Source organism: Pygoscelis adeliae, unplaced genomic scaffold (genome assembly GCF_000699105.1).
Source record: "Pygoscelis adeliae isolate BGI_AS28 unplaced genomic scaffold, ASM69910v1 Scaffold227, whole genome shotgun sequence".
NCBI classification, from domain to species: domain Eukaryota; kingdom Metazoa; phylum Chordata; class Aves; order Sphenisciformes; family Spheniscidae; genus Pygoscelis; species Pygoscelis adeliae.
Window position 1 is genome coordinate 3,089,200 of NW_008825100.1, and position 15,194 is coordinate 3,104,393.

At 42.7% G+C, this 15,194-nt stretch overlaps 1 protein-coding gene across 1 annotated transcript in view; it reads right to left on the bottom strand.

Moving 5' to 3' along the window:
- PDIA5 (protein disulfide isomerase family A, member 5) overlaps positions 1-15,194 on the bottom strand; it is a 95,833-nt gene that overhangs the window by 58,948 nt on the left and 21,691 nt on the right. Inside the window, exons 5-8 of the mRNA XM_009327175.1 lie at positions 15,064-15,109; positions 7,255-7,347; positions 5,915-5,975; positions 2,003-2,070 (exon numbers count right to left, since the gene is read on the bottom strand). Coding sequence (XP_009325450.1) covers positions 2,003-2,070; positions 5,915-5,975; positions 7,255-7,347; positions 15,064-15,109 — 268 coding nt within the window. The remainder of the gene's footprint in view (positions 1-2,002; positions 2,071-5,914; positions 5,976-7,254; positions 7,348-15,063; positions 15,110-15,194) is intronic.

Consider the following 15,194-nt stretch of genomic DNA (forward strand, 5'->3'; position numbering starts at 1 on the left):
TTTTTCCTTCTGCACTGTGTGTAATGGAATTGCAAGATCTAAACCAAATGCAACGCTGAAAATGCCACCCTGCCTTCCTCTCAGTAACAGTACCGGGACAAGAAACAACCAGTCCCAAGAGAACATAGCAACCGACAACAGGTACAGTTCACCTTTTCATTTTTATGACTTATTAAATAGGCAATACTGTACTTCATTTTCCTGCTATATAATAGCAATAATAGTTTTTGAGCCTGGCACATCCTGACAGCTAATGACAGGTGAGATTAAAAGGCCAAACCAATCATAAACTCCCCAGCAAAGTCTGATCTGGAGGTCAACATCGCTCTAAGGTACCTCATGGATAATTTATGATGGGTATAGCACAGTTAACTTTAGAAATGGCAAACTGTGTACACATCCCACTCAGGAACCTGATTAGGTCAAATTTAGATGAACAGACTGATTTTTGTGAAAGATACGGGTGGCAGTAGTGTAATCGGACTTTCCTCTGATCTGATCCTGCACTAAAAACATGCCAGTGCAAAGAGCACCCCTGACCTGAGCTGCATCAAGCACAGGCACTGCCAGTCTCAGAGCTGTGCCACAGCCCTGTCACTCAGCTGTGCAGGATTAGCCCGGATCTACAGAAACCACTTCCAAGTGAGGAAGGAAATAATCAAGCTAGAATAGATGTGGAGTTTTAAATTCTCTGGTCTGAATTTAATAAAACGAGCTGCACATGGACAAGGAAGGGATAATTGCAGGAGAACACAGTGCCCTGCAGCATGCCTTCTCTCCACCACTACCTCTATAGGTGATTCTTTACACTCCTAATTCCTGCCCACCCTATGCCTCGCAATGTACCCGCCATGCAAGAGGGGAGTGCCTTCCCAAAGACCGTGGCGCGCCCTCCACCGAGGGGAGATGGCATTAGAGTGCTGCCTGGTTAGATGAAAAAGCTCTTAAAAATATCTTCAAGGGTTGTACCATGTCCTAATTAAATCTGAACAACTCCCACTTCATTTCAGTCGTAAGCAAACAAGGATTTAGAGAAAACACTTCTGAAAACAACTAGTTGCGAGGATGTGGGGGAGTCTGACAGTACTCAGTGCTTATGAGCAGCAAAGGCCAGAGCTGCCCTAGCGATGAACCGCAGTGCTTCATCTTTTCCTCATCACATGCTGCCTCTCCCGAGGAAACCTGTAAACTCGACAGTGAATGATCCAACAGGTAGGATCAGACCAAATCCAGCTAAAGCTATGAAACAACAATCCTAATTCTTTGTCACTCGTGTATTATTGGCATCGTATAAATTATACATTAAGCACATTATCAAACCTTGACTTGAGAAGTGCCTTCAACTTGCTTAGAGAGATCAATACGCCTTATTAGTACGAACAGGTAACTAAATTATTGTGACTGCTGTTGACGGATTTTATGATGGTCAAAATTTATTTTCATTTCAATCTGGTATGAATGCTAACTTTGTTGACAGAGCTATATTAAAACTACAAGATTTTATTAATGCTTATGCTTAGTGGCTAGGAGGATGATCAGTAGCTCATGTAAGGAAATCCCCCTCCCACGACACTGATTCTCCACTAAAAAAGTGGATTATTACTATAAGGGCATCCATCCTATGAAACATCAGGCGAAAAAACTGATCAAACCCATTATGGCAAACATTTCATTATCTTTACCAACATGAGCTCAACAAACTCACAAATTAGAAGCTAAACATAAAACTTTATAGTGTCAGAGCCCGTTTTTCCATGGCAAGAACTACACTAGATTTAAAGGGCAAGTGAGTTAACACCTCATTTTCCAAAGGTTTAAGAAGAATAAAAACCAAGAGAGAGAATCCTGAAGGGATCTGGAACAGAGTCACTCATTTCTGTTTTGTTTCGACTTGCTTAAAAATTCCCCACTTCAATAAGTATTTGTGGTTTTAAATACTCAAAAAAATAAAGTGTTAAAAGGATTTTTTAAAATTTTATATAAATCCTATCTTCTCACTTACATATTTACCCTTCAGTTCGGTGGCTGCCTGCTGGTAAGATGGCATCATTCTCTTACAAACACCACACCCTGATAAAAAAGAAATTGTGTAAGTAATATGCCAACAACTCTATTCAGATTGTTCTACAGGATCTATGTTCCAAAGCATATGAAACTACTTTTTTTTATATACAAAAAATTTTAAAACAAAATTCCTTATCTATTTCACTAAATAATTATTAGATTATTAGTTTCTAAGGATGTTACTTCTTGTTACATGCAGCTATTTTTGCATGTTTTTCATGCTATTCATTTTCATACTCATTTCTCATCCCAGTTTTGGAAAGAGTAACACCATCCTATATTCCTCAGGCTCTGAGCTGAACCCAGAGGGGAACTTAAGATGCAACTCACATTTCAAAAGTCAATGGAAGATGTCATGCTTGTGAACACAAAAAAAAAAAGCTTTGTGCATTTCTGGTCTGTAAGGGAGGGGGAAGGTACTTCAGATTCATCCCAGCTTAACAAGTCTTTGAAATTCATTTGAGACACACTTCCTAAACACATTAAACAGACATCAAAAGGTAAACAGTGCTCTGTTAATTGAGAAGACATAACTCAGAAGAAGTAACAGCCCTTGTAAGATACAATAACTTTACGTGCTGAGGAAAAGACAAACGGCAAGTGAGGAAGACTACCAATGTATAGCTGGAGTGTGCTAAAAGCTGTTTGATGACGCTCTCAAGTGCTAAGCAGATTAGCACTAAATCACCTTGTAAGCAGCAGGTTTCACCCCTGCCAAGTAAAATACATGCACGCACATGGGAAGGAGCGGGAGTGCAGACAGCATGAAAAAAAGGAAGCTGCGGCCAAGCACTTCAGACACTTTTTGTGGAAACTCTTGGGTCCACCACAGGACAGCAGTCAACATTTTTATTCTGGTGAAGAGACAAGAGTTTTGAAAGTATCTTCCAGAAGGAGGAACAGATTTTGCAGCCACTGGTTTAGGATCACATCAGCATGCCTGGGAAGAACATCCTTTAATCAGAGGAAAGAGAGCTCTTGTTTCTGCGGTCTTTCCATCTTTGATCTCTCTGCTGAAATTGCCAGTGAGGTTGCTAAATTAGTGCTGGTCAAAATGACGATTTCTTGGTGGGCATGGACCGCTCATTTGAGGCCCACTGAGGTCTTGCAGCTTCATCCAAACCACTGGACAGACAACAAAAGATACGAGTTGTTAACACCATCTCTGGATCCTCTGTTTCTTCTCTCTTCAGCAGCCTCAGGCCCCTAACTCCCCCGCTATCCATCTCTCTCTCTTCCCCTCTTCAACCTATTACTGCTCCCTGGACTCCCTTCTGGAGCACAGGCACATATCAGCCTCCTCCACCCAGCCATCACCCCTATAGTCCTTCCGTTCCCGGCTCTATTGCTGCCTCAAACTCACCGCTCCCAAACCCACTTCAGTACAACCTCTCCTACCCACACATTTCTGGGTTATACTGTTGAGGACGCTGTCAAGCCACATATATCCCTATACAGGCATAAAAGGGTAACCTGGAAAATGATTTTCTTCTGTTCTTTCTTCTTGTATTTTGACTCAAAAGGAGGGGCTTAATTAAACTCACTAGTTAACACCTCCATTTTTAAAGCCCTGTTTTCAGTGACATTATAAACAGCTCCTTTTTGTTGCCAAATCCAGACCGTCTCCCTGCAGGAGTCTTCTTTCACAGTTAACTACAAATAAATCTGAATGCCTATAAGTATACCTAATTTTTCATATTTAGTGCTGTTGGACTTTATAATATAGGTCCAAAAGTACAGTGAATGGTCTCCAAATGGCAGGTAATATCTTCTAAGGAAAGTATGCCTTTGCTCTGAGTTGTTTTACCCAGACCAAGCATTCCTGAAATATTAAAGAAACTACATTTAAGTTTGCAGTCACTTTCATCTCCCTCTGCACTGGTACGTAATGAAAGAGCCCATTTCCTATGAATCTGCCACAGTGAATCTAAAGCTCCTGCTTCCAACAAAGCAGAGAAATAATGCAGCTGTCTTCCCCGTAGCTTCCCAGACAAAGCCTCTCATGTCCTCTTGTGCCAAACACCCCCCTGACTCGCCCCTTACAAGTAAAGAAAAACAGAATTTCCTTTAGTGACCAGCCTTGATTTGCTGCTCCCAGTTATGAAAGGTAACACCTGTATGTAACCAGTAACTTCAGCTGCCCAAAGCCAGTACTTTAATGCAACTGCTGGATGTATTCTGTCTCCAGTAACAGGAGCAAGAAAAGAGAAATTGGACAAGAACCAAGTCAGAAGGTCTTGTGTGTTAAATAAAAGATGAGGGAGTTAAGAATTGCTAAATCAGAGGGGGAAAAAAAAAAAAAACCAAAAAAAACTTACAAGTAGGCTTCCTTCACAGCAGTTTAGAAAGCAGCAAAAGTATTACAGCACTGAAGACTAGCAGGTGTTTTGCCACTTCAAAAGAAGAGAAACTGGAAGGAGGAGGGTTTCTGGGGGAACGGTTCAAAGAGAACAAAGGATTAGATAAGTCGCATTTCAGGAAGAGACTCAGTTGTGGAAAACAATTATTCATGATACAGGTAAACTGTGAAAGCACTCTGCAGCTGAACTCTCCCTGAAGGGGCAATTTACAGGCAGAGCAGGCGTATCGTCTCCCGCTGATGCTAAGGCGGCAGCACTGACTGGGAGCAACAACGCGCCATGCCAGGCCACACAGGACCATCCTGCTGCAGAGTCTGAAGGCACAGAGCTGCAACTAATTTAATTAAAGGAAAAAACATTCTCTTATTGATGCATAAACTAAGTCTTGGGCAATTCTGTCCATCTTGGCAGTACTCAAGTGACACTAAAAAGGTAGAATGGCGTTTCAGGCAGTAATTACAAGAGAAAATACACTGGGAAACACAAGATAATGCTGCCATGGGACACAGTTTTAAAGAGAATCAGCCAGCAAATTGCTAGTGGTGCCTAACATCAATTTCCCTATCAGGGCAACGCTGGGAGGCTCTTCTAGCTTAGGTCACACGTGCATTCCTTTCTCATGGCTCCCCTGCTTTCCAGCTGAGCAACAACTCCAGTGCAACACTATCTTGTTTTGAGAGCTGGAAAGCCTCTCATGTACCAGTCACCAGGAAGCACAGAAAAAAGCAGTTATAAATCTGCAAAATTAAGGAACAAGCAGCCAATGCGATGACAAGATAGCAGCAATACAAGGTCAAGGTCACAAAAGAAATGCAATGACTCCAATGTGCTCTTCTCTTTCCTTCCTGCCCACCCCATGAAATCTCACTTGTATTCAAGTTACTCCTGCCAACGTGAGTAAACACCCAAGGTGCCTCCTGGATGCAGTAGGAAAGATATTCCTGCTCCTGACCACTGCACTGTTCCCTCTGCCTGCAGTTACGAAGAACAAATACATTGGGTTTTTTCAACTCCATGGTCTCCTCTGGAGATCTTTTCCTTGTGTGGAACCAGCTTGTCTTATGCTACGGCTCAAACTGCAAAAGTAAAAAGCGTGTGCAATACCCGTTTCCACTTTCAGCTCCGAACAGGCCAGAGGGCTAGGCACTCTCAGACAGATGTATTAACACTTATGCACTCAACATACAGTGTTTCTGTCTCGTACAACACAAATCTAGAAAGGACAATGGGTAAAGAAATTACAGAAAGCAGCTGCTTAAAAGAACAACAAGCAAGAATCATCATCATCACAAGAGAAAGAGGCAAGACTAGGATACAAGCAATGGACAACTAGGGGAAAACTGAGAACAGGCAGAACAACACAAGGAGTTGAATGATAAAGATGGGACAAGATGGTCATTAGTGAAGCACAGGTGAGGCTTCTACTCAGACCTGGAGATCTCTCAGTGGAGAAGGGAGAAAGAGGTGAGAGGACATGCTGGGTTACTTACAGGGGGCATAGAACATCATCAGAAGGGGTTTGTCTTCCTTCTTCAGAAGCCTTCTCAACTCCTAGTGAATGAACCAAAGAAAATAAAAACGGACCTATACCCAAAGATGCCTCTTATTATTTGTGTTACAACTTTAAAAAGTTAATATATGTATTCATATAATATACGCTCATTTATCTGAGGGAAGAGGGGTCATCTTTCCTAACAGACAAGACTTGAGTATCTTCTCCTTGCTCAATTTTAACTTGAAAGAAGATGGCAAAATTTGTTATAGATTCGAATATCTGCTAAATATCCTAGACCAGTATCTTCACTGTTGAGACGTGGAAGTTGCATGGCTTAGTTTATTCTCGCTGCAGAATCTCTGATTGGAAACTTTTTCTTCCCTGACCCATCCAAAAAGCCATACTCTAATTCAAAAAGTCAGATTCAATAATAAACAAGTTCAGTTTCCACACTATGAAACCTTATCGGACCTATGAGAAGCCATGAGAATAGATTTTTCAGAACCAGCATGATAGAGAAACCAGATGAAGTTTTCAAATTGAATGCAACCCTTGGAAGGCTTGTAATAGAGTACAGAGAGTGAACATTAAAAATTAATCTTCCTACAAAAACTGAATGTCAAAATAACTGTTTCTAATATGAAAAATGAAAGCCAGAAAATTGAAAAGGCCCTTTATGAAATACCAGCTAGAGTCCAATCAATTAAGTTTTAAAAATCTATAGACTAGAAAACTAATACAAAAGACCAAGCTGATTATATTAGAGGGAAAATAATGGGTAGCTCTGTGGTGGCACTGGCTTTAAGGTAGTTTTCATTGTATTTGCTGCTTTCCCACTTAAACGCTGAGAGGACAGTTACTGTAGAAGGTTAAAGCACTCAAGATCTGGATCCTGTTCCTTCCTGCTGCAGACTTCCCAAGACAACCTCAGGCACATGAGGGAACCCAAAGTTTAAGGACAACCTGCAGTTGTAAGAGCACCGTTGTACTCCTACTTGTATCCTGCAGTGACTGCATCTTGCAAGCTGCTACACTTTCCCCGAGACAAACAGGTCTCTGCTGCCACACCATCCACAATGTTTTGACACTTGCTGTGTAGCTGGCAGACTAATATCATGACCACATGTAAGGGAGAGGAAGGTGGGAAGCAGGAGACTTTATAGTTATCACAAGCCACAAACTTTGTCAAGTCACTTAAAAACAGTTTGGGTGCTTTAAACTTCCCTTCCAAAGAAAGGAACTAACAGTGCTTCATTAAGAGTTAACACAAACATACACACTCCCTTCATCCCATATATTTATAAAACATATAGAACATCTATCCAGCTAACATACCTTTTCACTGTCAACATGCACAACATCTTTGGCTTCGGGATCCTCCTCCCACAGCGGAGCACCTTCTGGATCCTTGAGAAAGGCCACCATAGACTGTAATAAACAGGGGAAAAAAGCTTTTAAAGCAAAATGAATGGAAACCATGAGACATCTAATCTCAAATCCATGCTGTCATGCGAACCCCATCCAATTAGTGCCTTTGCTTTTCTGCTCATATACTCATCTGCTCTAATGCAGATGAACACAAATCTCTTATTGGAGAACCAAGAGATACACTGGTGTGTACTCTCCTCATAACCGATACCCCAACTTACCAGTTCCCATTTCCACTGTAAAACTGGGGAAAACGATGTGGAAGTAGACCAGCACACAGACAGTAGCTTCAAGGATCCTTCAGAGAGCTCTTTCAATGGTACTAGATCTGCAATACTTCCACAGCTACTCCCTGGCTTAGCAGGAAAGATTTCTCTTTATGTAGAGGTCAGGTTCCCATGCCTTTCACCATATCTGAGTAACCTTTGAATCCAATAGGACTCGTTGGAGGGCACACTGACACTTGCTGTGAGCAAAAGCAATGAACTCCACACTTAAAGATCAAACTGCTTATTTGGTCAGAGGAAGAACAATGCACCAATAGTTCCCTCTATGACCCATCTACCTAGAAACTGCACTCAATGGATATTTAAGTAGGAGAGTAAGAAGCAAACATGACAAGAGAAGTGGGAAATACAAGACCCTATGACTCTGCAGCTCTCATACTCAACAAGCTGAGTACACATGCATGCATACTTTCTAACTGCTTTACCTGACTGACACGCAACCAACTATCCATTTCAGCAGACCACAGATATTCTCTTTATCACAAGGAAATACTCTCTGCTGGTTCTGATTTCAGCCTGAGCCTGAGGGAAACTCCAGCCCTCCGAAGTCAATGAAACGCTCTCCATGGATTCCAGCAGAGTCGCACTGCCCCCCATTTCCAGCTGTACATGGAAGCACAGGCTCGATCACTGTTATCCTCAGATGTCTGTGCTCTAGGAGACATAATACTTGGTTTTCTGTATTCATTCACCACTCAGATTGACGCTATTTCTTTCTCTGTGGCATTGCTTGTAGGTATGTGTCCACTCCCAAACAGGATCTCTGCCACACCAGTAACAAAATGAGGTCCCCAAGGAGCTTCCTTTATTGTAAGAGTGAGTGGATGATGCTGCAACAACACTAAGTGAACTTACTTGGAGCTGGAGCAAAGAAAAGCTTCATTAAAGCCTTTTACAGCCCATGGGATATTTACGGTATGTGTCCACTCCCAAACAGGATCTCTGCCACACCAGTAACAAAATGAGGTCCCCAAGGAGCTTCCTTTATTGTAAGAGTGAGTGGATGATGCTGCAACAACACTAAGTGAACTTACTTGGAGCTGGAGCAAAGAAAAGCTTCATTAAAGCCTTTTACAGCCCATGGGATATTTATAGAATCATAGAATCATTAAGGTTGGAAAAGACCTCCAAGATCATCGAGTCCAACCGTCAACCCAACACCACCATGCCCACTAAACCATGTCCCTAAGCGCCTCATCTACCCGTCTTTTAAATACTTCCAGGGATGGTGACTCAAAAGGTTTCTAAGGTTTCACTTACACTCCAAGTGAAATCAGGGTTTATAGTCATTGTAAAGAATTGTGCAAGAGTAGTGAAGATAGGGGCTGTCCCTTAGAAATCTTGGTAATGGACATGGGCAAATGGTGTCTGGTTTAGGAATGTGTGTGACAAAAACCTCATCTCCTGCTCTCCCAGCCTTGCTTTCTTCATATGTGGTGCTCTGCAATGCACAATAATCTGTTGCATGCTATTCAGTAATGATGGTTGAATCTCCAGTTCTAGTACATCCCAAAACAAAGATACATGAGACAGGTAATATCACTCTTGATGGTCCCCAAGTTCTCCTCTTTGCTGCTACTGTTGACTTCAAACCTTGAGCCAATTGAGGAGCGAGAGAGTTTGGACCTTCATACGGTATATGTCACACTGGTGTCTGTAGCGGAAGGATTTATTCTGTGTTGATGAAAAACTGAGGGCTTGATCCAAAGCTCATTAAAAACACTGACAGCCCTTCTGTTGACTTCATAAAATATTGTGTCAGGTCATGAATGAGGTTCTTATAAGTAACAAAAATTAGAAGGCTAAGAAAAAACAACTCCTTACACCTCAATGTCACAGATGAAACTGTTAGAATAGTGCATAAGATTTAAGTGGGAGTGCATAATTCTCCTTTTCTTGGTTGTAACAGATAAAGATATTGAACAGAACTGGCCCCAATACTGAGCCCTGGGGAACACCGCTCGTGACCGGCCGCCAACTGGATTGAACTCCATTCACCACAACTCTCTGGGCCCGGCTGTCCAGCCAGTTTTTCACCCAGCGCAGAGTACACCTGCCTATTGCTAAAGACTGAGGCAAAGAAGGCATTAAGTACCTCAGCCTTTTCCTCATCCTCGGTGACAATGTTCCCCCCCGCATCCAATAAAGGATGGAGATTCTCCCTGGCTCTCTTCTTGTCATTAATATATTTGTAAAAACTTTTTTTGTTGTCTTTAACGACAGCGGCCAGGTTGCGTTCTAGCTGGGCTTTTGCCTTTCTCATTTCCTCTCTGCACGACCTAACGAGATCCCTGTACTCTTCTTGAGTCGCCTGCCCCTTCTTCCACAAGCGGTAAACTCTCCTTTTTTTCCTGAGTCCCAGCAAAAGCTCCCCGTTCAGCCAGGCCGGTCGTCTTCCCTGCCCGTTCTTGCGGCGTACAGGGATATTTTGCCAAAGCAGCTCACAACTGAAGAGCAGAGCTAAGTATATACTAACACACACCACGAGCATCCATCTAAAAGCCCAGGTTTGTACTCCACCTTCTCAAGAGCAGGTTAGCGGCACTCTTGGTGACACACGCCACTAAAACACTCAGACACTTTTGCCACCTCTCTGCCTTTGATAGGGCTGCTCTGGTACAACATCCCAACAGCTTATCAGCAGATAGTGGAGTTCAGCTCATTTTCCTGCATCTCAGTTGGCACTGCAAGGCTTGGGAGGATTCAGAACTTACGGCAGGATCCACTTATTGCATTTATGTTTCTGTCTACTTGCACAGCTAATATTGAAGAGATTTGTCTTATCACAAGAGGCAGCATATATTAGTCACTAGACAAAAAGCAAAGCACTTAATGTACACAGTAAGAAGACCTAAGGGGTGAGGTAATAGTGTTGGGACCACAAACACTTCAAGGAGAAGAAACGTGTTTTAATATGGCATTAGCAGCAAAAGCAGCTAGCTAGGAAAAAAAATAAAATCGAGTGATTTATAATGGAGTTACAGTTGTAAAAAGCTCTAAAACTGGAAGAATTAACATCCCAAATGATGCCCTAAGACGACTTAATAATATATTGGGAAAGGAGAGAAGAGGACAAAACAGGAGAGATGTTCTACATTTAGGAAAGCTACATCAAGTTCTGCTCGCTCTCAGTCTGCACAGACCTCAACTATACATTGGAGGGGAGGAGAGAGGGGTCAACATTTCAAATAGCTAATGAATGCGATTGACTCTGCTAGTTTCAAGAATTCCTGCATGCCAAGTTCAGTCATGTAGAAACAGATGTGGTTAGAGGATGGGGGATTAAAGAGATTTAATTCATCCAGCCTCTCCCTCTCAGCCAAGACAGAAAAAAGTTAGATGTGTAATGTCTTCTGGCAGGAGCAGGCAGTACATTGCCTTGCACTCATTACTCCATGTAGTGAAGAGAACTTCCTGTGTGCCTTTAAATAGGAAAGAACTCCCCCTCCGCCAAACAAACCACAGGACTTTCTAATCACAGAAAAGCAGTGGTCCCCGGGCTGCTGGGTTAGAAACCAGAGCAAGGTCCAGGCCACAGCAACCCCCACACTGAAGAATCAGCTAATGCTCCTGTCCTACCACGACATGCTCAGGACCTGCTTTGACCCCGCGGCACCGACAGAGCCACGTTGGGCTGTAACCCGCTGCCCAAACCCCTGCAACAGCTTTGAACGTTAAACTCGGCAGGATACAGGACATGGCTTCATCCAGCCTATGCTGCTAAAAGCAAGCAAGTTTTATCAGCACAATAGCTGGCTATCATATATGGACCTAGGTTTTAACCTGGGAAAAAAAAAAAAATATATATATACACACACACAGAAACACATCCATGTACTTTTCACTCCTTTGAAGTATAATGCAGTAGGGATGCTAATAAAGAGACTTCCCTTGATTTCACACACACCCCCCTCACAACAGCAGACTTGAAAAGGATTCAGAGTTTAGAGCAGGATCAATTTATTCCGCTAGTCTATTCCTTTTGCTAGTACTGAGCAGATTTGTACTTTAATGAGTTTTCTCCATTTCAGAAGGAGAGTAAAACTCTCCCTGTACTTTATTCTCTAGAAAAGGCTTCATCATGTAATAAACACAGCATGGATACCAGCCTTATGGCACTATCAAGGATTAGGACATGGTGTGGCTAAAGCAATGTATGAACAGACGTACCAGTTAAGATCACAGACTGATCTAAGCTTAGGTCTCTAACAGCGGCTGACTACAGATACCTGGGGAAAAACCATACTAGTACCATTCTTATATAGCATACACTGGTATATGCTCTCAATTTCTGGCAACAACTAATTAAGATTATGGACTCTGCACCAGCTGTTGTATTTGGACCTCTGTGTTTGCTAACTGTCAATGGATCTATCCTTTATGACTATCTGAAACAGTTTTTAAGACTTTTAAATTCTTGGCTTTCACAACATGTAGCTATGAGTTCCACAACTTTTTTTTTTTAAACATTGCTGTTATTTGTTTCAAATCAGCCTCCTCAAAATGCCACTGTTTGCAGCCAAGTCCGGAGAAAAAACAGGTATTCATTTCCTTTTTCAAGCTACTCACAATTACACAAATATCTATCATAATCTCCTCCAGCTGTCCTTTTTTCCAAGCCCAAGAATCTTCACGTAAATATTCAAGCCATCTGTGCCTCTGATCATCCTCACTGCCCTTCTGTGGGGGCACTACTTCTACACCTTTCACTTGATGGGGCAACCAGAATCACATACAAGACACAAGATGAAGGAACCCAATGGGCTCAGATGATGCAGTAACATTTCTTCTTCCACTCTCTGTTCCTTTGACTTTTAAATACTGTTAAACACAGGGCCAATATTTTCAAGCCAACTGCTGTCCTGACTGGTAATTCAAAACCCATTACAACAGCCTGCGTTACTCCAGCATAGTTGGAGCTCTGTCCTTTCCTTCCTTCTCATGTTCATTACCCCGCAAGTTCCTACTTTCATATTGACAAGCCACTTTGTGCTGTGAGAACCTAAACCCTTCTGCAAGGAGTTGGAAATATTTCTTCAGACTTATTCCTAATAATTTTGCAGTGCCAAACTTTGTTATCTTGCAGTTCGCCTCCCTTTATCAGATACCCCAATCCTAACACAGGTCTCAGCAGCAGGAGGTTCTGATTGCTAACTAACTTCCCCCCACTCTGAGCACTGAGCTATCCTTTTTTCCTCATTTTTCTAACAGTAAACCCACAAGGGCATCTCTGCTAATTACAGAAGGATTTAGTTACTTTAAGAAACGAAAAGCTTTTCTTAAAACCCCAAGTACACTATCAGCTGGATCAACCACATCTATGAAATTGCCGATTACTTCAGAATAATCTTTTTACAGTTCTTCAGAGCCATGTCCATCATTCTCCAAAATGTCATACATATATTAATATGTCTACTGGATGCCTTGAAAGAAGATCTGAGATTTATTGCCACAAGCTTGCTGAATGATGTGAAACAAATCCTTTAATCTCCCTGTTCTTCAGTGTGTCCACCTGTCCGTAAAATGGGTATGATACTCTGTGTAATTGTGTTGCTCTGCTGCTCGCTGTTTGTAATGTACTGGGAGATTCCTGACAAACACAGGTGAGAGAGAGAAAGAAAGGTCACTGCTTCAACAGAAGAAAACAGGGAGAAGAAGTGGTATAGAGGGAGAAATACAGAAAATATTCAGGCAGCTGTGAGCAGCAGAACAAGTAAACGCTCAGCTGAGTTATTTGACCACTGCCCAGCTCTGATGCACTGTCCAACCTGTAAATCATTAGCAGCTGGTTTCACAAGGGCAGTTAAATTAAGAAAGACTAGAGGTCCTAGAGGGAGGGAGCTTCAAAACCTCTCATCCACCCGCACTGGAATTGCACATCCCTGTCCAGAGGATGCTGCTTCCTTCTCCCCAGCAGGCAGGGCAAGAGGGAAGGGGGAAATGCTCATCACAAAACCGCAACTGAAGGAATAAATGGTATGGTTCCTGTTGTGCTATGATTGCCTCTCAGCCCAACGCCCCCTGGGGCTCTGCAGGTGCTTTCCAGTTGATCCGATCTGTAAGGAAGAATGACAGCACTAATTCCTGGTTGCAGCACTTTACGGAGGGCAGGAAAGACATTTCATGCATTGCTCATAACACGCAAATTTAGGCAACTAACAAGTCTCCCTCGCCCCACCACCCACCAAGAGGGAAAAAAATTCACCAAGTGCATTTCCTCACTAATTACAGAAGGAGCCTCAGGCACTTGCTGACTAGGCTGGGTATCTAACATTGCCCTTCCTAGTGCCAGGCAAGATTTCTACTGCAGGAGATGGGAAGATACAGAGTCCTACTCTCCCTACCTCAGGTGCATCCTGCATGACAACCCCAAGTGCAGGCTGAATGGGTGATTCAAGCCAGGGGACGCTTCCAAGACAGTCCCCCCCACCAGCTACCCCACAACAACTCTGGCTGTAAAAAGAAGGTCCAGAGCAAGCGCGCTTAGGAACAGCCACTCTGACAGACTCAGGTTCATGTAGCATCTCACACAGGCTTTCCTCCATCCCAGGCCAAACCCCTGAACAAGCTAGAAAGGGGAAGTGAAGGTAATGATGTCAGCCTCAGGTGGTTTCATCAAGCCTCCACAAGACCAGTGATGGTGCAGAGCCGGGTTTGCTGGAGGAGGAAGAGAAACGGGAACTGGGCATCAGAGCTGGCCAGAAGTCATTTCTGGAAGCCAGGTCATTGCAGGGCTGCAGCCTCACGTGAGGATACTCCCAGTGCTTCACCAGGGCTTTGCAGAGGAAGGCTGCGCACTTTCGGCCTGCTTACTGTGCTTTTAGTCCACCATTTCCACAATCAAGATCTACACATTCATTTCACGTTTCATGTCTTCTTCCTTCCATTGCCCTCACAGAACATTGCTTTCTGTTGCTTTGTGTCAAGGTTTGCAGGAGAAGAAAGGTTGTTTTATCCCTGCTGCACTCGGGGCACATCCGTAGGAACTGTGGTTCCATAATCCGACAAAAGGTAAGGCCACTCAGCTCCCTTTAAAGTTTGTAAACACACAACCTAAAAACCTCATAGAACTCCTTACCAAAATGCAGTATTCAGCTAATACTTTTAGTTATACTGCCATTAATAGCACCTTGTAATCAAAACAAGAAAATCCCTATTTGTTACCAGCCTGCAAGTTAACTCACAATTTACACTACAGTTCAACATGGGTTCAATCTTTTTAATAATACACAGTTTTCCTGGATCTGTGGTTGGCGGACGCATACACACACAAAAACCTTTAGGTCATTCTGACAGCTGTTTATGAAGATTAACCCCCTCCCTTCCATGCCTTCAGCATGAAAAAGTACCAACACCTGTTTTTAATCCACAAATGTCTCCCCCCTATCTAGCAAAACCAAAATAATAATAATCAAATATTTAAATTTACCTTCAACGTGACCGCTCTGTTATATTCAGTATGAAATGCACCGTCCCTGTTGAACAAGGAGTGGGGAATAGTGTTAACTTACAGTAACGTTGCTGGAAATCATACAGCTGCTCTCCCTCACTTCTCACTAA